The 25,101-nt window shown below is 38.5% G+C and overlaps 1 protein-coding gene across 13 annotated transcripts in view; it reads left to right on the forward strand.

Annotated features, from left to right (window-relative positions):
- The window catches only part of LOC103711483 (PX domain-containing protein EREL1), a 32,185-nt gene extending 13,424 nt beyond the window's left edge, over positions 1-18,761 (forward strand). For 4 of the 13 annotated variants that reach the window (XM_008797630.6, XM_089928891.1, XM_089928890.1 and 1 more), the window contains 8 exons: positions 48-140; positions 7,711-7,819; positions 8,241-8,285; positions 8,391-9,040; positions 9,324-9,488; positions 9,582-9,827; positions 11,612-11,830; positions 18,285-18,761. In XM_008797630.6, the coding sequence (XP_008795852.2) occupies positions 48-140; positions 7,711-7,819; positions 8,241-8,285; positions 8,391-9,040; positions 9,324-9,488; positions 9,582-9,827; positions 11,612-11,830; positions 18,285-18,572 (1,815 nt within the window). In that variant the 3' untranslated portion in view covers positions 18,573-18,761. Of the gene's footprint in view, positions 1-47; positions 141-7,699; positions 7,820-8,240; positions 9,041-9,323; positions 9,489-9,581; positions 9,828-11,611; positions 11,831-18,284 lie in introns of all 13 variants that reach the window. The other 9 variants (XM_088715904.2, XM_089928888.1, XM_089928887.1 and 6 more) reach the window with 8 other exon arrangements.
- The last annotated feature ends 6,340 nt before the right edge of the window (positions 18,762-25,101 follow it).

The raw sequence follows: 25,101 nt of genomic DNA on the forward strand, positions 1-25,101 counted from the left end.
AAGTTTATTCAATTCATTTGCTTTAAACTGTTCCCATTCTTTTGTAGCTTAATAAGGCATTTCCGAAAAAGGATATTCCTCCAGCCCCACCAAAGCATGCTTTCTTGAGAATAAATTCCAGTCGGATGCTCTTAGAAGAGGTGGGTATAGCATTTCATTCCTCTTAGTTTGTGCATCCTATTGTTTAGATCAGATTGTGTGTTTTGACCTAACTTTAGATGATTTCTATTTGAAATCTATATAAGATGTATTTTATAGGGTGCTGTAGTCTTCACTATAGGACATTCACTGGCATAAAATATGTTTGTTTTTTAAATATTGTGATTGGACATCCTAGGAATTGCTTGAGGTATTTGGTTTCTTGTATCTTTGTAGTGTATTGAGTTAAAGATTTATTCGACTATCAAATGTTAGTTGTAAGCATTAGCAATAAAGCCAAAATAATTAGATTAACTACTTATATTTAGGCCTTTCCTTTGCATATACATTGAATTACTCAGCTAAATTATATCAGCAATTAGAAATCCAATCACATTTTAATTAAATGAGGCTTTACTAAAAACTCACAGACCTGCATCTGACCTAGACTTTAACTGACTTCATCTCTGACCCTTAGGCCATAGATTGAGTATGGGTCCTTAACTAAAAGCGCCCCCCCCCCCCCCCACCCCCCGGGCCCCGCGCACGACCAACTCAACCAAATTATATATGAGTTTGATTTTTATGAACCTGACATGACAGGTTCCTGAACCTGATTCAGAACTAATAGTTGACCTAGTATATGTTGTCTAGTTTTACCCTTACATATCTTACATTTTTATAAAACTTATTAATTAAACTTTGAGGCTATGCCATTAGTGAATAGTTTTGAGGGCACAGAGGGAATTAAGCTTTTCAATTAATGGTTCCTTCTTGTGACTTGGACTCGGCCTCAGTACATACTTGACCTGACCTAGATCTAAACCTGATTTGTGCTTGACCTCACTCGGATTCGAGCCTTATTTGACCCTACTTGGACCGAGGTTCCACCCAATTCTTAGATGCAAGTTTTGCCGTCTCGGTACTAGACCCTGTACCGGTGCTACACTAGCATAGTGTCGGTACCAAGGTTCGCCGTACCGGTACCGAATCCCGTACCGGTGCTGCATTAGTATAGGCGTACCGAGTGTCGGTACGGTACCGTACGCTCAGTACCGACCGTACCGACATTGGTGTACCGATACCGGTACCCATCGGTACGGGTACGGTACGCTCGGTACCGACCGGTATCGACCGGTACAGCGAACCTTGGTCGGTACGGTATGTTATCTTTTTTTTGGCATACCGAGCGTCGGTATGCTATCCGTATCGGATATCGGTATTGAACAAGTATGGTATGGTACAGTACGTTTCGTACTGCCTGGTACGACATACTTTGCTTTGATGGATAGGGTTTGGGTTAAAATATAGACTCAAACTCCTAATATATTTGAATCTGGATTAGGAGGTATCTAGACTGATTCAACCTGATATATCCTTTGTTTGCAAGTTAAATCACTAAGGTTAAAAGAAGTATTTAACACCCAATCAACTAACATAGGTTGACCCATCATCCACCAGCCTTTGCAAGTTGGGTCAGATGAAACTCGTTTGACTTGACAGTTCGGATGGTTAAACCAATTTCGAACTACGTGACTGACCCAGATTCACCTTGTCACAGTATATTGTCAAAAAAAAAGGAAAAAAAATCATACATCACATTTTTCACCCTCTTACGTGCTCTCGGTGAAGCAAAGGGAGCATCCCCGTAGCATGGTGGTTATTGTGTTCAGGTTGTCCATGGCATTGAATTGGGCCATCAAAGGTAGTGAAGGGGAGGAGTTTCAGCGGGAGATTTGGGACAATGGAAGGTAGTCTGGTTGTTTGAGGTCATATGGCAGAATCTTGTGGACATGGGGGCAGGATTGTTGGATCTCATGGGAAGGAATGCAGTGCAGCCAGATCTTATGGGAGTGGAGGTCATAGGAGGTGATAGATTGAACATCATGGGAAGGGAGGCAATTGGACCAGATCTCGTCCGAAGGAGGCAGATCTTGTGGCAATAGAGGTAGTGCAATATTATCTTATGTCAATAAAGGCAGCACAGCCAAATTTGGTGAGAATGGAGGCAACATGGCTGGATCCAGTGCAAACAGAATTAGTATAGCCAACTATTGGGTGGAGCAATCTCCTCTTCTTCGTCATGTTCATCTTTTAGGAGGAATTCTGGAGCCAATGTGCATTAGGGAGAGGAGAGACTTGGAGTGGGAGTTTGTTCAATATGAGAAGATGAAATAGGAAAGAATGTGGGATTAGTGTTTGTTCGATGTTTGGAGAGCGAGAGGGGAATTAGTGAAGGATTTGAATTGGCGAATCAATTATCAATTGATCCACAATTGACCAAGGAGCTTGTGATTTGGCTATTGCAGTAGTTCCGTTAGGGCCACTGGGTTTAGAAACACTATTTACAACTACATTAACTCACTAGTTGGGCTTAATTATGTGATGTTGAGACATTATCAGAGTGAAATGTATTCACTTCCAGGCTACCCTTTTCTCGTGTTGTAATATATTGTCTTTAAGCTTTAGGGCTTGTTTGGATGCTTAGCTAGCTTATCTATGTGGTATCTCTCACACGAGCCGAAAGGCCTGAAGAGATGAGGCATAAAGGTGAAGAAGCGAAAGAATCATGAATATTGTAGATTTTTGCAATAGCAAGATATTGGATGCTATGTGGAATATGTGAGGGGAGAAACAAATGGCATCTAAGAATCGAATGTTGAAAGAAGGAAAATGGGATTTAGATGGGAAATCAATAATAAGTTGGAAGAGATGACTAATAGTATTAAGCAAGTGGCTGTAGAGGTATCAGGATTATAAAAGAAAACATGGCCATCTAGTAAGGAAACTTGGGCTGGAATGAGAAAGTTTAATTGACGGTTAAGGCCAAAAGCAATGTTCTCAATCTTGGTACTGGATCCCTTACAGGACCATGTTGGTATAGTATTGGTATGCGCAATATGGGTCAGTTTGACATACCAAGATTCGATACGCCTCTCGTACCAAGTCTCAGTATGGTATGGTAATGCTTGGTATGAGGCGATATGCACCTACAATGTGAACCTTGGTTAAAAGGGTTTTATAGAAGACCACCTAAGTGTATAAATGGAAAAACACATGAAAACTATAAGGTGGCTAAGAAGGAAAGTTAAGAAAAAGATACGGGAGTTATATCGTAAGTTATAAACTAATGATGGGAAAAAGATATCTGTAAGATTGCAAGATTAAGAGAAAGAAAAATTATAGATTTGATTCAGGTTAAATGCATCAAAGATGAAAATAAAAAAGTTTTAGTTGAGGATGAGATTAAAGAATGATACTGTAGTTATCCTAATAAGCCATTTAATAGAAGTCATGTAGGCGACTTAGGATATCTTACTAGTTCCATTAAGGATAGAAATCTCCAATATACATGCAGAATTAAAGTACCTGAGGTAAAGAATGCCTTGAAAAATATTAAAATAGGAAAAGCCATTGGACTTGATGAAATTCCTATTGAGATTTGGAAATATGTATGTGATGTGGAAGTAATCTGTTGACTAATTTATTTCATAAGATATTAAAGACAAAATGGTGCTTGATAAATGTAGGAAGAGCACTATAGAACCGATTTATAAGATAAAGATGATAATCAAAATTTTTCTATCATGGTCTTAAACTCACGAGCCAGATTATGAAACTTTGGGTGAGGGTGATTGAGCATAGATCGAGGTGTGGCACTAAAATATCAGAGAGCCAATTTAGTTTTATTCTAGGAAGGTTGATTATGGAAGCTATTTTCTCTTTCGAAGGTTAGTGGAGAAGTACAGAAATCTTCATATGATTTGTATTGATTTAGATAAAGTATATAATAGAGCGTCTATAGAAGTCTTATGGTAGGTGTAAGAAAAGAAAGGAGTTTTTCTTAGATATATTAATGTGATTAAGAACATGTATGGTAGATTGGTTACTAGTATGAGAACTCCTGGTAGCAAGGATTGCCGAACCGGTACTAAAGCCCGTACTAGTCGGTGACCAACACAGTATGGTACGGGTCTGTATCGTACCGTGCTAGGGTTCTTTGGCTTTTTTTATTTTCAAATCTCGATCTGAAGGCGTATGGTTTGCCGACTTTAATTCAAAATTTGAAAATAAGAAAAGGCTGAAACCCTTTCTTCCTGTTCCAAAACGAAGATGATGGGAGAGAGAGGTGGAGAGGGAGAAAAGGAGAGGGGGAGAGGGGGGAAGGGGAGCACAAGGGAAGCCCTAACCTGATCGAGAGAGGAAGAGAGAGAGGGAGCGGGGCAATTATGACTTCATGAGTGGCTGAGGGAAGGAGAGGTGTTCGCGAGTGGGAGGTAGGTGCTCTCTCACGGATCTCGACTCGGGGGGGGGGGGGGGGTGGTTTAATAGATGAGTGCATGTTTAACAAGGAACCATGCTGTCTCATTTTAAACATTTGAACCATGCTGGTTCTCATCCGATCAAATTCGGCACGCCTCGAACTGGCTTATTTGGCACACCCTGAATCGGTTGATTCAGTATGATTCAGCATTCCCTCCCTGTAGCAATATTAATGGGTTTTCAGTCATATATATTTATACCAAGGATTTTCTCCAAGTTTTTACCATTTTGTGCTTTTTTTTTTTGATACATCGGTAGCTCACGTCAAACGAGCATGAGCGCTACCCTCAGCATCAAGAGAAAGAAAATGACATAAAGACAATGAGGTGATTGCAATCTTTGTCCATAGCATCTCTCCAGAATGATGAGAGCAAAGGAGGCGACCCAGTCCACAGCCCTATTTGCCTCTCGAAATACGTGGGCAACCTGTATCGAGCGGCATCCTGACTCCAGCCTCTGTATATCCCTGAGTATAGGGTGGCCATCCCTCCTGCACCGGACATCATGAATCCACTTAGTCACCATAGTAGAGTCCCCCTCCAGGATAATGTTATCTGCCCCCAAAATCTTCCTCACATAGGTGACTCCCTCTCATGCAGCCCTCAGCTCGGCTCCAATAGCCGTCATGTCGTAAGTACTCCGCCCACCTGCCATAACTAGCGTGGATTCTCCGAAACCAATGCCTCCTCTATCTCCACCAGCCGAGACACTGCCATTAAAGTTCACCTTGAAGTAGTCAGGGGGTGGGGATTCCCAAGAGACAAATGTCACTCGGGGCGGTGTAGCAGCGAAGTGGGCACTCCAAATATCCCTAGCCCACCCCGGAGGTGGTACCTTGATGGTGGCAATGATCTCAGTCGCTGGACGAAAAGCTCTATCTACCACGGCCCTCGGCAGGAATCTCCTATCTGCAAAGGTGCGGGCATTCCTGTCCAACCAAATGTGATATGCCATATAGACGTAGATGATGCCTCGCTCCATAGTACTCGGAGTGCCAACCAGCCCCCTCAAGTGGTCCAGAAAGTCCTCCGTCGACACCACATCCAGTGGTAAGGAAAAAGGTGCCTGCTGCCAAACCTGCCTCGCCCGAGGGCATCCTAGAAGAGCATGGCTGATAGTCTCATCTGTGTCAATGCACTCCTTACACATCGAAGAGATCCTGACTCCTCTGCTCATCAGAATTCCCCGAGTCGGCAGGCTTCCCCAAGCCACCTTCCATATAAACAATGCCACTCGTGGGTGCACCCGCATCCTCCATATCCACTTGCCCTCGATCTGCCGGGTAGACTCCTTGCCCATCAGCAACTACAGGTCCCTGGTCCTCACCCTAGCGCGGCCAGTCGGGGCCCACATCAAACTCTCTTGACTCCTCACCTGGGATTGGGATAGCCAAAATCTTCTTAGCCAACTACTCCCCAAAAGCACGCCGAATCATCATCTCGTCCCAACTGCCTCCGTCTAGACTAATCAGATCCCTGACTCTGGGATATTCAGGAAGATATTTGTAGGTGCATACTATTCGCGGATGATATAGTCTTAATGGATGAAACTAAGTTCGGGGTTAATCGTAAGTTAGAACTATGGAGGAGTGTATTAGAATCCAGGGTTTTTAGGTTAAGTAGAACCAAGATTGAATATATAGAATGCAATTCCAGTAAAATTAGAAATAGAGATAAAGATAGAGTGAAAATTGAGAATCATGAAAATTTTATGAGCGACCATTTAGATATTTAGGTCCATTACCCATCAGGGGAGATTGATGAATATGTTATCTATAAGATTAAAGAAAGTTGGATAAATTGGAGAAGTGCAATTAGGATATTATGTGATTATAGCTGCCTGGTTGAAAGAAAAAATTTATAGGATAGCCATAACGATTAGCTATGTTTTACGGCACACAATGTTGGATAGTTAGATAACAACATGTGCACAAGATGAGTGTAACTGAAATGAGAATGTTGAGATGGATGTGAGGTAATACAGGAAAAGATAGAATAAATAAAGTCATTCATAAAAGGTGGAGATAGTAGCAATTGAGGACAAATTAAGAGGACAATTTAGATGGTTTGAAATTATACATTGTAGATCTATGAAAATACCAGTGTGATGGAATGATTTGATACATGTAGAAAGACTGAAAAAGGGTAGAGGTAAACCGAAAATCACATGGTATGAAGAAGGAAGGACTTGATATCTCAACATTTTTCAGAAAATGTGGCCCTAAACCGAGCGGAATGGAGGGAAAGGATTCATCATTCATGTAGCCTAGTTTGGGATTAAGGCTTAGTTGAATTGAAGGTTTTGGATACCATGACATGTATATGAGAGAGAGAGAGAGAGAAAGACCAAGGTTATGATGTAAGCTAGGTTATATTGAGTTGCTAGCTTCATATTGTTTTTAATCAAGCAAGGTTATGATGTAAGCTAACTTGTTCTATCAAGTAAATTGCAGGGTTTGACTTGTGAGATCATCAATTTGTTCAGTTTGTTGGAGAACATCTTTATTCATATGAATGGAATGTTGATATTTGAATTATTTTGTTTTGAGGTGTGGTGCAAATTCTTACAGAGCAAGGGAATTGCGCGGCAGTGAATTATTGAAGTTGGATATTTAAAATAGGAGTTACTCTTCCATATCACTGTGATTTAAATGTCTTCATAATGGCATCTCTGTTGCTTGAGGGATGGCTCCGTTGCTTTCTTCTTAATGGCATAGCTTTGTGTTGATTGAGATGATTTTAATATCTATTGCATTCCTTTCCATATTTTGTTTAAATCTTTTTAATGTATTAATTAAGAAATTTTTAAATAATATTGTACTTCAAACTTTTTTTCCTCGCATGATGTATAGGAAGCACTTGCTATTGTCTATCATAAATTATATTTTTCTGAGATAATTTAACATATTTTCAAACACATATATATTTTTTATTTCATTGGAAATTGTACCTTATTATCATCATGCTATCACTATTATTCTTTGCTGCTCTTAATATAGTAGATGTCAATACTCTTGTACAGAAGCACAAAAAAGATGATTACTACCTCAAAAGGTCTAAAATTATTTCAAACACAAATGTTATATTTTTCATTTTAGTTATTAAATGTATCAGGCGATAGATATCATCTTCAGTACCACATGTATAAATATAAGATTCCCATTTTTAAAATCATTTTTCTTATGGTGTCCCGTAGTAGCTTTCCTTGCTAGGTGATTAATGATTCTCAAACTGGATAGCTATGTTTCAGAGGAGGCATGTTTTGGAGGAATGGATGGGAAAGCTACTTTGTGACATTGACCTATCTAGAAGTGCTCCGGTGGCAAGTTTTCTTGAGCTAGAAGCTGCTGCAAGGTCATGTAGGTTTTATCACTCCTATGTATATAAATATTTATGTATCATCATGTATGTGTCAATGTGTTTCTTTGCCTGTGAACATGCATGCATTTGTGCTTGTACTTGAATGCATATGTTGTGCGCATGTTGTGCGTGCTTGTGATATGTTGTGTGTCAGTTTCTTAACGGTAAAACATTTTTTTGTCTCTTTCTGGGCTTGCATTCATGTAAAATATGTTTGGTTATGGATTCCTAATGGCATGTCCTGATATAGACTAATTTTTGTTATGTCTCCTAAATATCTAATTTAACATTTGATACAAGTTAGTTGGCTTTTGATCTGATTACTGAGACTTGTTTATGATGTATTTTGTTTTTGTTATAGTCAAGCTAATTTTGTTTCTTTGATATATGTTTACATTTTACTTACACTGTTTTATTCAGCGTTTAGGGATGCGAATCATGATCCTTTGGAAACAAGTTCTTCAGGTGATGCTATCTCCTTGGCCTCTTCAATTCCACTTAGACCTAGTTCAGGTGCTTCTATTGCTGATGGTGCAAAAGTTGCATCTAAGTCTCACTCTGTTGCTTCAGACATTGATAGTGATATATATGAAGCATCAGACCTGGGAACCCCAAGGCAAGGAAACGTTCAAATTTCTTCCACTAGAACAGAAAATCTGGCAATGACTCATGATTTAACTGTTCCAAGAGGGGCAATTGGTAATGGCATCATTGGAGAATCAATCCTGGATAAGTCAGAAGAGCTTCTTACAAGTAGGTTGCACCGCAAAAGAGAGAACCTTGTTTTAGAGAGGGATAGTTCTGGGGGAACTTCACAGGAAATATTTCTTTCCAGGGACAGACTAGAGTCCACTTCAGAACAGGATCATGATAAGTTTTATGGTCATACTAGAAAACTCTCTGCTGAAAGTACTGGAAGTGACATAAGTTCTATACGAGGTAGTGAATTATCATTTCCTGGGATGACTAATTTGATTTGGGATGGCTCTATTGATCTTCCTAGTAGCTCTGAAGCTCAGAATGGAATGGAAGCTCTATCTGGCTTGGAGACACATATTCAAAATGATGCACAAATTTTCCTTCCACTTGATCAACGATATAAATTGAATAGAGTTCTTGTCACCATGCAAAGAAGATTAGGGACAGCAAAATCAGATATGGAAAATCTTATAGCTCGACTGAATCAAGAAATGGCTGTGAATGGATACCTTATGACAAAGGTGCATCTTGAGCAATTATTTTTATGATCTGCTTGGCATCTCATGTCAATATTGCATGTCCCTTATCCTTTTAAATTTAAATTTGAGAGGTCTTTCATGAACTTCTTTCTCCTTATCAAATTGGGTTCTTGAATTCAATCTTCTCATTTGTTAAACCTTGATAGAAATCCTGCATTTAGATTTTTTTTAGAAGTTAGTCCTCTTATAACTCAAGATCTTTTTGGTACCTTTTCTGGACCTCCATAAGGTGTTGTCTTACTGTAATTGATATTTATGGTTCTAGGTCAAGGATTTAGAGGTGGAACTGGAAGTGACTAAGCAGAAAGGTAAAGAAAACTTGCAACAAGCCATTTTAGTTGAAAGAGAAAGAGTAACACAAATGCAATGGGATATGGATGAATGCCGCAGGAAGTACTCAGAGATCAAGTCTAGACTTAAGATTGAGCAAGTTCGTTTTTGCCTCTTTATATGCATTCCTATTTGTTTAATATATGATTTGTTCACAAGTGCTGATTTTTTTCCATTTTGTTTCTAAATGTAGCAGAATGTAAAAACTTGTGCAGAGTCAGAAAAAACAACTGCTGATGGTGAGAAAGCATTATTGCTGCAGGAATTAGATACCAAACGAGAAGTATTAGGGACAATGCAGAAGCACCTAGAAGAACTAGAAATGAAGTCAAAAGCAGATATCAAAGTTCTTGTCAGAGAGGTGAAATTTCTCAGGAGTTCTCAAGCAGAGTTAAAGCAAAAGCTAAATCAATCTCTAAGAGAAAAGACTGAATTAGAGGTATGGTGCTAATTATACCTGAAGAAGGGCTAAACAAGTGGCAGTTTAAGCTCAAAGGAAATTGTCAGATGTTTTACATAAGGAACATTATCCACTTATATATCACATTGATTTTTTAATCTCCTTTTAGTAGTGGAATAAAAATGGGAATAAATTATGAAGATGGAATTAGGCACATGCTGTTTAAAACAAATGTCAAAAATGGAAATGCTGCAATTATCTTGGAATTTTTGCACATGATATGCTACATCAAACCTCCCTGTAATGTGGATCTCTTCAAATCATAGATTAAAGGGCCAGCTGGCACGATTAATATGGCAATGTATATATTTATCATTGCCTTCCTGTTATGTGGCATTGGCATGGTAGCAGCTGCATGCTAGCACTTGGCATGCTCTCATGCCGATACATGCCAAGTATGGGAAGTGCTGGCATGCACCGATTAGTGTCCTAGATATCGAGCTAGTTTTTGACCTGCATGAGAAATCTTGCTCCAGATCATACCTATTATAAGTTTTGCCTTAGATGTCAGGGTTGAAAAAGTTTCTAGCTCTAACAAATGCACTTAGATGATTATTTATTTTTCAGTCACCATTAGGGATATATGTGGTATCAAATTCATTGACTCTCTATATAATGGGAAAGCTTTGGAGACCAGCATGTGTGTGTTGGACTCTGGGGCCTCCTGTCCTATGCTCTGCCTAAAAAGAAGTCCAGGTTCTGCAGCCTCTAAGGCAACACCAAAAAAAAAAATAAGGAAAAAAAATGAAAGCCCAGCATGTGCTGGAACCTTTCCCTTAGAACTCCTATCATGTAATTATGTTACCCTTAAACATAATCTTAGAAAATAGAAAATATACTAGAGAAATTATCTGAATATGCATTGCAGATGCTAAACTCAAGTATTATAAGTAACCACAGATCATGTTCGACTTTGGCTCTTTGGTTGATAATTTGTCTCAGAGGTGGATGCAGTCCTATAGGGTATCTTCACTTATTCTTTGCGTGGTCATTTAATCAGAGACTATTTGTTTCCACAAATCTGATGTCTGTTGAGGTCGTTGACTGGCAATTTTTTTTTTTGATATCCTTGTGTGTAGTCCGACCCATATAAATTAGCTGAATATTCTCTTGCCTTTTCAATTGATAAGATTGTAAATTTACTTTATTGTGTTGATTAGTACTTTTGCATTATGATAAGCTTTAGTAATAGGCATGGTTTCAAATAATGGTGCTATAACTGTTATAACAGCCGTAAAAAATGGTTTCAGCCAACCCCAATTATGTTAGATGTGGAAAATATATAGGCTGTTATTGTTTGTTATTTCCTATTATTTCTGATTATAATGGACTACTATAATGTAAATCATGACCATTATTTTCACTTGTACCTTCTTTAAAGTAAAATAGTATTTTTTCAGAATTCAAATTTTTTTGCCTGAAAATCTCCGCCAAAAGTTATTGTATGGTCAAAATGTATAATGTTATATTATCTAATGAAAAGTGAAGGGAAAGATAATGGTGTTATTTTGCTGGTATTGCCCATTATGTCTTGCTATAACACTGTTATAACAGCCATTGTTTCAGTGATTATTTAATATTAAAAATTTGAAAAATTGCTCTTTTGATACAAATAACAGTCATTATAACCATTATAAGGGTCAATAACAGTTTGGTTTGGGTACATTGTAAGGATAACATGTTATTTAAAGCCTTGGTTTCTAGATTGTTATGTCTTCAGATTTCTGAAATGGCTGTCTTCCATTTTTTCTATGTTTCCTCAGAAAGTTGTTCATAAGGAAAAGCAAAGGTGGGCACATGCGGAATCAGCAAGGAAAAAACTTCTTAATGAATGTGGGGTTCTTCGTGATCGACTTCAAGAGTGCAATGTTAATTTTCTTTCAGAATCGGAAGACAGGTTCACTATTGATCCTTCATCCCTATCCGATGCTCTAGATCTTCTGGCAACTTCAGATAATAGAATTGATGGTCTTCTTGCGGAGGTAACTTTTTGATTCTTTAGTGATAATCTTGTCAAATAATGTTTTTTTAACTTTCATGGTGACTCCAGCATCTGTTTATAGTTTTTTTATTTAAGTAATTATTTCATATTGGTGATCCTGTTCACTTTCTTTTCTCTCTCTCTCTCTCTCTCTCTCTCAGGATTTAATAAATTAACTTAGTGAGGAAAGTGTCTAGTGCTTTTTTGTCTAATGATATGATCAAATTATTCAGTCTAATTAAGAAAGTTTGTTCAAATGGACAAGCATCTATATAAGTTGATAATGATCACCTCTAATCAAATTAGAGGAGTGTGTTTCTATCAAGGTTCGCTGTCTCGGTACCGGACCCCGCACCGGTGCCACACTAGCACAATATCGGTACGGTACGGTATGAAATTTTTTTGACATACCGAGCATTGGTATGCTACTCATACCGGATACCGGTACCGAACTGGTACGTTATAGTACGCTCTGTACCGCTCGGTTCGGGCCGGTACAACATACCATAGTTTCTACTTAATAGAGCATCCATTAATAATGGAAAGCACAAACATAGTGCTATAATAAGTGTGTTTTCTATTCCATTATCTTTAGAAAAACCACTTGATATTAAGCCTGGATCTTGGTTACATCAGGAGGATGTGTAGACACCATTTCAGAAATGCGAAAGCGAACTTTTGAAAAATTTAGGGGCACTTTGACAAAAGCATGTAGGAAGCATCTCGATAAAATTATATTTGGAGATAATAGAAACTTTCCTATATGATTATTTCTTTTTATTAAAATATGCATAAGGATTCCAAATGGAATTACATAATGAATGATATGTTTATTATTGGATTAATATTTTGATTACATTAGGTTGGCAATAGAGACAAGTTCAAGGGGTGGATCTATTTGTGGTGGGCTACAGGAACAAGATTCCAGAGAGCTTCCAAAGCAACCAGGGAAGTCTTAGAGGAAGACCGCAGCTGCTAAAAATTGGATACTATCAATTGAAAATTATTATTATTTTAGGGAAATATTAGTGGATGGCCTACGGGCATTTGTTAAGGTGACCACACCTATTAATCACTAAGGACATGTTTTATTTTTATTGGTAATATAACTATTGCACTTATTCCTTTTTTGTCACCAAATGAGTGGTTAAGATTTATTTGATGAAACATATGATTAGAAGTTCCTAATATCGGGAAACAAGATTGAGTAATTTATGCTAGGAATTATAAGATGTTATAGAAAATTTATAGTGTTTCTTTAGCAAAAAATTTATAGTGTTTCACTCTAATCTATTTGATTCAATTAGATATTACATGCCATTTAAGATAATGAGGTATTCTTCTTAGCATATGCCTTGGGGGCATTCATTAACTGGACCCGGAGTTCCAAATTCTCATTTGGGACTACATCTCTTTTAGCTTCTTGGCATATTTGTGCCTTTTGAGATGATCACAGCTCCCTATATCAATCTTAAGATTTGAACAGAGACATGCTTCTCAACCAATTCCAACTTGACATAGACCTTTTATTGTTCTTTTACGTTCTTTTTGATTGTGGAATAGGCATTGGCAAGGATATCTCCCTTGCAATGTTGAAGGGATAGGCCTATTCCATGGAATAGGCGTATTTTGGAGCTTGGTAGAGGAACAACGTGCAGGGATCGGTGAAGGGAGTAAGCTGCATTTGATCTGCACTGAATTTCATGATAGTTTGGATTTTATCACAATAACCAAATTGTCACCTCATCTTTTTGAGTGTTTATATAGAGTGGCTGAAGGCAAAATGGTAATTGTAGGGAATAGGGACAAGCCTATTCCACAATACAAGTCTATTCCACCGTTTTGGTAGAATAGACTTATAAAATGGTAGGGAATATCCCCTGCCACAGTATAAGCTCCTATTCTAAGGTGTTTGGCAAGAAGGGATATCCTTCCACTTATACTGCAACCAAATGCCCCCTTGGAAACAACCCAGTTCCAATCAGAACTAAGATGAAAAGGCACTTATTCTACCATATTCAGCAGAACTTGTGATTGAAACTTGGCCCAAACTCATCTTTAGTGATCCCACCCAAATATAAATTCATTATTTGTTAACTTCATTAATCTTCCAAGATGTGTGAATTACAAGAAGTTGTGCATAAATTTAAATTCTTTTCAATAAAGCATGACCCTATGATTGTGGGTTTTTATTTAGGGAAATGTTTTGAAGAACATGTATTGTTGTCCACATGAATGTATTGCACTCTGGTTCTTTGGCATCTTGTGTGTCACGCCCCGGACCCGGATCCGTGACATGGCCGTGCTACTGCCGACTATCGCCCACAGTAGCACGCAGCCTCATACCTGGGTAGCAGGGTAGTCAAACCAACCGAATCTTTTCTTATGAAAGCATTCTTAGTACAACATGCTGGTCAGTACCCAAATACAGAGCTTCTATGTAGTTTATGTACACAAAAGTATACTTGCTTTACCCCAAAAGAAAGAAGCCCTGATACCAAATTAACGTGTCTCTGGCAGCTATCAGTGGTAAGGATCTGAAAGAAAAAGTAAATGAACGGATATGAGCTACACGGCTCAGTAAGTAATCCTGCATAATCCTACCGGATCAACCAGTAGGCTAAACATGTAAATCAGGATTTGAGAAGCTGACATGCATATTCATCTAATAATCATCATGGCATAATAGGTATGCAATCTAAACAAAGCAGTAGTGCAAATCACAGAAATTTTCATAATATATGCATATGAAATCGTGCCCCCGGCATGCCGTGGTCCTTTTTCTCTCGGATGCTACTGCGAAGTCAGACTCGACCACTGGCGGGGCCAGCTCAGTTACTATTCAGCCACTGGCGGGGCAGGCTCAGTTACTATTCAGCCACTGGCGGGGCAAGCTCAGTTACTATTCAGCCACTGGCGGGGCAGGCCCAATTACTATTCAGCCACTGGCGGGGCAGCTCAGTTACTATTCAGCCACTGGCGGGGCAGCTCAGTTACTATTCAGCCACTGGCTGGGCAAGCTCAGTTACTATTCAGCCACTGGCGGCTCAGTCATTCACAGTAGCATCTTTGAGCCCATTATAGTGCCTCTGGGCTAGCTAAGACTTTATAAACTTACATGCATAATTAAAATATCAGTATCATCATGTTGCATACATAGCCATAGCTTCTGGGATCATGCAAGCATGAAACATATATACTTAAAAAAATGCTGAGGAAACATTAATAACATGACATGATCCAAAACAGAATTAGAACAGGTTACTTACTTTCTTCACAAATCATATATACAATTCAAATTGTATGAAAAACACTGGTTCATCTTATAAAATGTAATACAAGATCTACGATAGGATTAAGACAGATTACTTACATCAATTCGCTTTCCAAATTGCTCAAGTCCAGGTGACAAATCCTTAATCACCTAAAACAACATCATAGGGATTACATTATTCCCCATTTATTTATTATAAAATCTCTTAGTTCATCATACTATGAACTTACTTACTTGGATCCCATCCAAGGATTTAGCCCAAGTCCAATTAACCCAATTTTGAGCCTTTGGGGCTCAGTTTAAAACCAAAATGGGTCAATAGGCTTAGTCCCAAGTTTAATTGGGTTTAATTTTGGTTCAGGGTCAATGTGACTCATTTGGGCCTGAGTCAGGATTAGCCCAAGGTAAATTTGACCTTCTGTCAGTTGAATTGGGCTTGGATTGGGCCTGATTCATAATCAATTAGGTCTGCTGAGATCAATTCAGCTTAATTGGGTTCGGACCCAATTCAATTTGGGCTTAATTCGGTTTGGATTTGACCCAATTTGCAGTTTGGGCTCGTCCAGACTTAGCCCAATCTGATTAAGCTCGGGTTCAGGTTCAATTGGCTAAACCAATTTCTTATTATTGGGTTTAACGGGTTTCGGACCCGAACCCCGATCCGTCCCGTTAGGCCGGACCCGTTAGGGGTCTCTTCTCTTTCTTTTTTTTTTCTTTTTTTTTTTCTTTTTTTTTTCCTTCTTCTTCTTTTCTTTTCTTCCTCTTTTCTTTTTCCTTCTTTTCTTTTTCTTTTCTTTTTCTTTTCTTCTCTGTTTCTTTTCCTCTTCCCGAAGTTTCCTCTCCTCCTCCTCTCTTTCCTTCCTTCTCTCCCGATCCTTCTTTTTCCTCCCCCCTTTCTTCTCCCGTGAAGGGAGGAAAGCGAGCTCGGGGGAGGTCGGGCCACGGCAGGCCGGCTCCCGTGATCGGCTCTCGCGGCCGTCACCCGCGGCGCCCTCGGCCGCGCTCGCGGCCGACGCTCGACGCCCGCGTCCTCGGCCGGCCTGCGGCCGATGCTCGTGCCGGCGGCGCTCGCGGCCAAAGCCGGTGGCCGCCGCACGCGACAACGAGCCAGTGAGTCCCCTCTTCCTCTTTTCTTCTCTTCCTCTCCTCTTCTTCTTCTTCTTCTACCTTCCTTCTCAACCCTCTCATTCTTTCTTCTTCTCCCTTCTCCTCCCTTTCTTCTCTCTCCCGAAGGCTCTTCCGAACCCTTTTTCCACTCTAATCTCCTCCCCTTCCCATCACAAGGGAGAAGATGAGGAGGCTCGGGAGAGGCCGAGCTCGGGGTCACGCCACGGCCGGCGGCGCCCACGGCTAACTCCAGCGGCCAATGGGCTCGTCCGTGGCCGTGCTCGCAGCCAGTCTGCGGCCTGTACATGTGGCCGAGCCGAGACCGGCAGCATTCACGCCGTCGGTGACGTCCCTGGCCGCGCATGGGTAACCCCCTCCCCCTTCATCTTCTTTTCTTTGTTTCTTTCTTTGTTATCCTGAATAAATCAAGAGAAGAGAAGGCAGGGGGCGTACCTAGCTTCTGGGGAGTACAAGCGACGATCCCTGCTTCCACGCGTAGGCTAACGATTCTGAGACTCCGTTCTGCGGGAAGAGGAGAAGGAGATTGCAGTATCCCGTGCTCCGGTGTCTCCACTCCAACACCTCTTCTGCCGGTTTACAGGTTCTTGAGATTTTTGAAGGAAGAACCAGTAGGTTCTTAAGTGGTTTAGGGGGGGGGGTGCGAGGTGTCACGCCCAGCTTCCTCTTCATAAAGGGCTTAACAGCTGGGTCTTCCACAGCTTCCCAGCTGGCCTTACCCTAGTCACATCCATCCTTAGGGTATGAGATAGCAGCCTTCAAATGGCTGCCAACAATGGCCCCAGTTGGGCCATTAGGTATCCTGGCCCAATGTTCAGTACGGGCCCAAAAATTTATTGGCCTCAAATTGGGCCCGGATATTACATTGTGCATCAGAGATGAACTCCCAATATTAAAACTTGCCTTTACCCTTTGCTTTGCCCGTTTGTCTAGATTCATTCGTAAGTCCAGGGAACCTTGAATGGCTGCTTGTTGGCTGGATGGGTTTATGTAACACTAGCAACATGATATGTATGTTACCTACCAACCAATTGGCCTTCTAAATTCATGACAAGCCCCTCTTCGGTCCAATAATCTTTGGCCAAGGCAGGCAACCAAATCACATGGTTGTCATCCTGCTGATAGCTGGTCATAATATTTTTCTCAAATTTCAGTGGATCAAAACCTTGAATTTTGCAGCCCCAAATAAATGGAATGAGAGTTGAAAACACTTGTAGTTGAGGTCAAGTTATAAATATCAACATGATGTTGTGTACATATGTATTTGCACGTATTTGTATGACATGAGTTGGTTGCTGAATTTAAGGCCTGGATTTTGTTATAAAATTTATATGAGAAAATATTTTATTTTTTATCAGTTTAATTAACTTGGAGTACCTTGCTTGTGGCATTCTATGGATCCATCAAGACTAGACATGTTAGCAAAGCTTATCAAACACTTGTTAGTTGAGGTCAAGGTATAATTATTAACATGATGTCGTGTGGATATGTATTTACTTGTCTTTGTATGACATGAGTTGGTTTCTGAATTTAGGGTCTGGATTTTGTTATAAAATTTATATGAGAAAATATTTTATTTTCTATCAGTTTAATTAACTTGGATGACCTTGTTTGTGGCATCCTTTGGATAACTTGGATGACCTTGTTTGTGGCATCCTCTGGATCATCAAAACCAAAGCTAATCAAAATTATTGAAAGAAAGGCCATCATGAAGTTTCACAATGAAACAGCTGCAGAGGCCAATACAAAGAGCATGAGAATTTGTATAGGATCCTTACTTTCTGACAGTTGGATCTGAGTGCCAGCATATTCTGTTAATTGATGCATCAAGTCCTAACTTTGCTACTTTTTTTTTTTTATATAAAAAAATGTTGGTCTGAATCTCCTGCTGTAAACGACTTACTATCATCTTTAATACTTGAACTGCAGAACAGTGAGCTAACAGTTAAATTGCTATGATTTTCTTTCTCGCACACATAGAAGTGGTTGCTTACGTTGATGTAGAGATTTAATTGTACATTGTTTTAATTAGTGAACAAATGCTGATTCTCTATAGGCACAACTCCTTGCACGGGATGAGGAACAGACGGTTTCAGATATGGATGAGGCTCAAAGTGGTGAATCCTCTGAAAATCTAATTGCTACAAACGGTGAAAATCCAATTAATGGAGATGATGAGATAAGAAAAATGTTGACTGATATGTTTATAGATAATGCAAGACTGAGGAAACAGGTTAATTCTGTTATCCGTTGCACCTTCAATACAGTTGTTAAGCCAGAGAGGGAAGATATCGACGAAGTTCCTTCCAGGAGGACTGTTCTTAACCGGTTCTTAGAGAGATGAAATGAGGCTACTGTAAATTCTCTTGAATGCTTGTTTCATAATTTGGTGATCCACATCCACATTCTACGGAGGGATATCTAATCATCTACATCCTGAGTACAATAGTTTCCTTTCATGTTGTTGTAAACATAATTTCGTCTATAGGAAAAAAATAAATTAATGAAATTTGGCTTCTAAAGTGGTTCAGCATGGACTTCTCTCCCTAAGCCTTTCTATTGGGGTGCTGTAATTCAAAGACAATCAGGCACTAGGAGTACTGGACCACCTATTGCTACAATATGCAATAGAAAAGAGGGCTTTTTAAGAAGTTCCAGTGCCACAACAATGCTCTTGATGTGGAGCACACAAGAAACATAAGGTTTACGTTTTGGGCTGCCCTGGTTGAGAAAGGGCTAATTTAATTTGTACTTTAAAGAACTACAAACAAAACATAACCCTGATGTGGGATTGTAGAATAACAACCAAGGATTCTAATAGTTCATGGGATGGTACAGAATAACTATCTCATTACGAATTATTGCCCAGCTCACCATTTGTTTTTTGTTTTGATTGTTCTTCTTATTATCAATTGCACCAAAAAGGCCTGCACTGTCGTAGCTGTCTCAGTTGTTCATTGATGAATGGGAAATGCTCAAGGATCTTCACATCAATAAAATCGTTCGTGAACCAAGTTGGAAAAGAGTTTGTGACCATCTGGTGTTCAATTTTTTTTTTCTGTTTTCAGTGTTCAGTTTACGATTCTCTCTCATTCTTTTTGTCTGAAATTCATCCGGTACGAGGAATGTCACATTTGGTGAAACAGTCCAAACAATAACTCGAGCTATAGAATTTTGTCATCCCCTTTTCTCAGGAGGGGCACAAAGGCACTGATCATTCTCTTACCAGCAATCCACGGCTTTCTGTAGCAATTTGCTTCATCTTGGCAACCAAGCATCGGTTACATGAACCATGCTCTACCTTATTTTCTATTACTGCACTAAAGGTTGTTTGACATCTACAACGTTACAAAGATAGGCAACCTGGCTACAAAAGACTGCTACTTTTCTTGATGCACTCTGGTGAACTGATCGACAGCTTTCGTTTACCATGTCTATGATGGAATCCTTCATTTCAGCAAACTTACTGCTAAAAAGCAAGGTAAGGAATGTCAAATGGCATGTGCTGAAGGTCAAGATGATGCAGTGTTCTATGGTGAAGTCTAATAAAAAGGCCCCTAAAAAAGCCTTGTTTGGTATATAAAAATTATTTAGTATAGGCTCATCCCTGATTTTTTGTTGCTAGATAAACTTTGGTGAACTGATGGGCAACTTTCGTACAGAATACGCACCTGCTTTGAGAGACTGGAAAATGAGCAATGCCGTGGAGTTCCTATTTTGTGAACACCAACGGAAGTAGGGGATTGGTGCAGTTTCCGGGACTTGTTGCGATACACGAGGAGAGGGAATGGGGATGGATGATTATAAAATTACCAAATTGGCATTTTGCTAAATACATAATGAAAACTCCATTTTGAATAAAATCCCATAAATATTATTATGATGAAATTTGACATAAACATGAGGCAAGGATAAATTATCCATGTTTTTGGTAACTTGTTCATTAATTATCGTCGAAATAAGTATCTATAGGTTCCTCTGAAGTTCTTAACTTAATCTGCATCTTTAACAGCACTTGTTATTCTCTCCACAAAATAGTTGGATGCTCAAGGTCACCAAAATTCTTAATCCAAAGACATACACATACACACACAAAAATCATCAAGTTTCAACTATTTAACAACCCAGACATTTTTCTTCTTGGATGCAAAATATGGTTCAATACACCACAAAACAATCAAATAACTACTCAGAAAAGGATGCAATTGATACATCAAACAACAAATTGCTCAAAAAAGATCCTGAAGGGCTAATTCCTGCAGCAATACAGACATCTCTATTTCTTTTTGTTCTCGCAAGGATGATCAATCTCTATAAAGGCCTATGGGAGTCAAAAATTCAATCATGTTGGCTATCACTACAGTTTAGCAACTTGTCATTTTTTTATCCAGATGCTCCATGAGTGTCCCTAGGTTTCCAAAGCTAAACCGATGCTTTAGTTACCTCAAAGGGATAATTGATGTTTCCGTGCATGTGACATGTTCCTTCCATGATATAAATGCTTAAAATATAAATTCTTCACTCTTTTGAATTTTTTTGAGAAAAAATAGTGGGTAATGTGTCACAACTAGGGTTTGAACCCTTGACAAAATCCTGGATGAGGGAATGTCAACCAGCTGACCAGCAATTGTTGGTTGTGAATCTATCAATATTATTGTTGGCCACTAGATTCTCTGCTGAGAGGAAAACATAGTGCGCAAGACTTTGGCAAGTTTATGCAGTTATATCATCGATGTCAATAATTGAAAAGCAGAGAGGATGAACGGTTGGTAGTATAGCTCCAAATACATTGACCTTTAAGGCTTTTTTTTACTGCCGTAACATCATCCGCCCGAAAGAATGGGAGGTAGTTGTAGTTGGGGCTAGATTCTACTATAAGATCTAAGAATAAACTAGGACAACTAAAGCAAATAAATCAAAGGAAAATGTGAGAATAAAAATAAAGAAAAAGATAAAGATAGCAATGGATATTTGATTAGCCAAAGACTTTTTCTCAACATATAATCTGATATTTATAAGTGGTTCTCATCAACTGCTGGCATAGGTGTCACCCTTTAACCATGATACTTGCCTTTGTTATTATGTATCACATAGATCACTATTGCCATATATAGTAGGCAATGCTATCATTCCACTCGTATCTTGAATAGTAGTAATATATGTTCCACTACTCAATTTTGATACCTATCCTTATTATTATGTACTACATGAGCCACTATTGCCATGCATGATAGATAGTGCTACTACTCTTCTCACATTTTGAGTAGTGTGACTTCCATGTCATGGGTGATGATAAATGCTAGTTAACCATTATCTTTGGATTCCACTCCACTTAGGCCGATAGCTCTTGCGCCTCTTGGTCTTGCTAGCAATATATCACCTAAATAAATAAATAAATCTAATAATTACAATTAATAGAAAATATTAAACGAATAATATATATATTTTAGTCGGGATCAAAATAAATCTATTTTATCACAAAATAAATCTATTCATTTAATAAATGCAAATCATAAAATTGCAAATCCTATATATCTACTAATATTAAATTTAAAACAAAAGTTAGAGGAAATAGCCTGACTGAAGGCAGGTCGAAGCGCGTAGACGCTGTCCCAAAGAAGTATTTGCTCTCATGTACGAATCTTCCGGCAATCCTTCGCAGAGATACGACGACCCTAAACTTCTTCTTCGGTACGTCTCAGAAGAAGCCAAATCGAATCCGATCGAACTTGCAGATCCAGCGAAGAACGAAATAAAAAGGATAAAATAAACAGAATAGAATTGCAAAAATAAAAATCAGAAATGGCTAAGAGGAAGAACTTTTTTCCATATTTTTTTTGATATTTTTATCTAATTTTTCATGTACCGAAAGAGATAAAATCAAGGGGTATTTATAAGGGTGTTTAGAGGGGTTTTTTGGTCTTTTTCGGGATGCGCCCGCGGCCGAATCTCGGATCGCATGCGCATTTAAATTTTTTCAACAGTTCCCCACAAAAATTTAAATAATTTTAAAATCAAAATAAAATGCTGGATATCTTATATTATGTAATAGGTGTAGGTACCTTTCGGTTTGAACATTCGCTTAGTGACAATTGATTACATCTGTGGAGCCAAAGTGGTCTTAACCTTGAACTCGATCCATAGCTCAAATTAAGTCAACAGCACATATAATATAGCCCGATCAGGGTTCTAAGCGGGTTGCGCTAATATGGCCATGCGTAGGTATCTTTCATGTGCTTTTTAGGGAATCACCCATTTTTCCTAATCACGGCCTCACGACTGCACATATAGGTAAGTCCTAATAAGAAAACTAAAAAAGAAGCTCCTACCTCTTAGGTCTCGGACTCATTAAGAGTTATACAAACAAACTCATCCTACCGCTTATTTTTATGAGCACTAGCATCATAGGGACGAAGAAACATAAAACAATGCTCCTCTTAGTCACACTTCGGTTTGTTTCTACCCATTGAACCTTTTAAGGTTGGGTTCCCACCGTGGTGAACTATATTTATGGGATAAGCCCCATCCCCCTCGACGACTCTAGAACTACTATTTTAGATAAGTCTTTTGTAAGCTGATAAGCTAAATTATTTTCTAATTTTACAAAATTCAAAGCAATAACGTTATTTTTCAATTTATATCTTAATGATTTATGACGCACTTTTAAGTGCCTGTTCATTTTTACATTGACATTTTCTTGGTTGCACTTATCTATTGTAGATTTACAGTCACAATGTAAGGAGACATGTAGTAAATGTGATTCATCTATAGGAAGGTCTATTAGTAGATTTCTGAGCCACTCAACCTCAATGCTAGTGGTGTCTAAAGCTATCATTTTAGACCCCATGGTACTTCTAGATATCAAAATTTATTTGGTGGATTTCCAAGACACAGCAGCATCTCCTAGAAGAAAGACATATCATGTGGTGGATTTAACATCTAAGGTATCGCTGATCTAGTTGGCATCACTATAGCTTTCTAGAACAGCAAAAAACCCACTAAAGTGCAAACTATAGGACTTGGTACCCTTAAAATACCTAAGAATTCTCTCTAATGCTGTCCAATGATCTCTATTTGGATTAACAGTATATCTACTAAGTCTATTCATGGCATATGCTATGTCTGGCCTGGTGTAGTTTGCTAGAAATCCTAGTAAGCCTATAATTTGAGCATATAGGCCTTGAAGGACAGGAGTTCCTAAGTTATTCTTAAGATGTGTAGAGGGATTAAAAGGAGTAGAGACAGGCTGACAATCGGTATAATTAAATTTATTGAGAATCTTGTCAACATAATGACTTTGGGATAACTTAATACTATTTACACTTCTAATTATTTTGGTATTTAAAATTAAATCAACTTGTCCCAAGTCTTTTATATTAAAGTTATGATTTAAAAATTGCTTTACTTCATCAACTATCTGAACATCTGTCTCAAAAATCAGTATATCATCTACATAGAGGCACAAGATCGCAAGTTTATTTCTAACTCTCTTTTGGTATACAGATTCGTTTGTACTATTAATTTCAAATCCAAATGTCAGTATGGTTTCATCAAATTTCAAGTGACATTGCTTGGGTGCTTGTTTAAGACCATAGAGAGATCCGACTAGTCTACAAATTTTATTTTCTTGGCCTGAGATTATAAATCCCTCTGGCTGGTCTATATAAATTTTTTCATTTAATCTCCATCTAGAAAAGCTGTCTTCACATTCATTTGATGAATCACTAATCCATGGATGGAGGTTAATGCTATCAGAACTCTGATAGTAATAATCCTAGCTACAGATGCATAGACATCAAAAAAATCTATCCCAGATCTTTGTGTAAAACCCTTGGCAACCAATCTAGCCTTAAATTTATCTACAGAGCCATCAGGCCTAAGTTTCTTTTAAAAATCCATTTGCACCCTATAGTTTTACAACTAGAAGGAAGATCAGTCAGTTTCTAAGTATGATTTTGGATAATTGGCTACATCTCATTGTCTACAGCTTTTTTTTAAAAGGATGAATCCAAGAATTTCATTGCGTCCTCAAAAGTAGTTGAAGAGTCCTCTATAAGAAAGGTATAAAAGTCATCTCCAAAAGTTTTCTCTATCCTGGATCTCTTACTCCTCCTAGGTTCTGCTTCTAATTCTATTTCTCTTGTCTTTATTCTACTAGAGCTACTAGTTATACTACTATCTATTCTAGTCCTAAGTGGAAAGGTGTCTTCAAAATATGTTGCATCTCTGGCTTCTATAATAGAGATGTTACTAATATTATTTTCTTCTGAATTAATCACCAGAAATCTATTGACATTACTATTGGCTGCATATCCTATGAATATGGCATCCACTGTTTTGGGCTCTATTTTCTTTCTCTTAAAATTAGGTTTTTTCACTTTTGCCAAGCACCCCCACACTTTCAAATAGCTAAGATTAGGTTTTCTATATTTCCAAACTTCATATAGGGTTAGATCACTATTTTTAGAGAAAATCCTATTGAGGATATAATAGGCTGAAACTAGAGCTTCCCTTCACAAATTCTCTGATACTCCTGAGCTTATAAGCATTGAGTTAACCATATCCATTAAAGTCATTCTTCCTTTCTGCTACTCCATTTGATTGGGGAGAATAGGGAGCAGTCACTTCATGAATGCTTCCATGATCTTCACAAAATTGAGTTAGATGTATATTAATCTCTCTGATCTGATCTAAGAATTTTAATTTTCTTTTTCTATTGGTTCTCAGCTTCAATCTTAAAAATCTTAAATTTGCTAAGCACCTCATCCTTAGTTTTAATTAGGTAGATGTAACAGAACTTGGACAGATCATCTATGAAGGTCACAAAGTATTTGTTACCTCCCCTAGAGGTTCTACCAGAGTCACAAACATCA

The sequence above is a fragment of the Phoenix dactylifera genome, chromosome 2, assembly GCF_051530095.1.
Source record: "Phoenix dactylifera cultivar Ajwa chromosome 2, Ajwa_hap1_PhDact_Kaust_v1.1, whole genome shotgun sequence".
In the NCBI taxonomy this organism is placed as follows: Eukaryota; Viridiplantae; Streptophyta; class Magnoliopsida; order Arecales; family Arecaceae; genus Phoenix; species Phoenix dactylifera.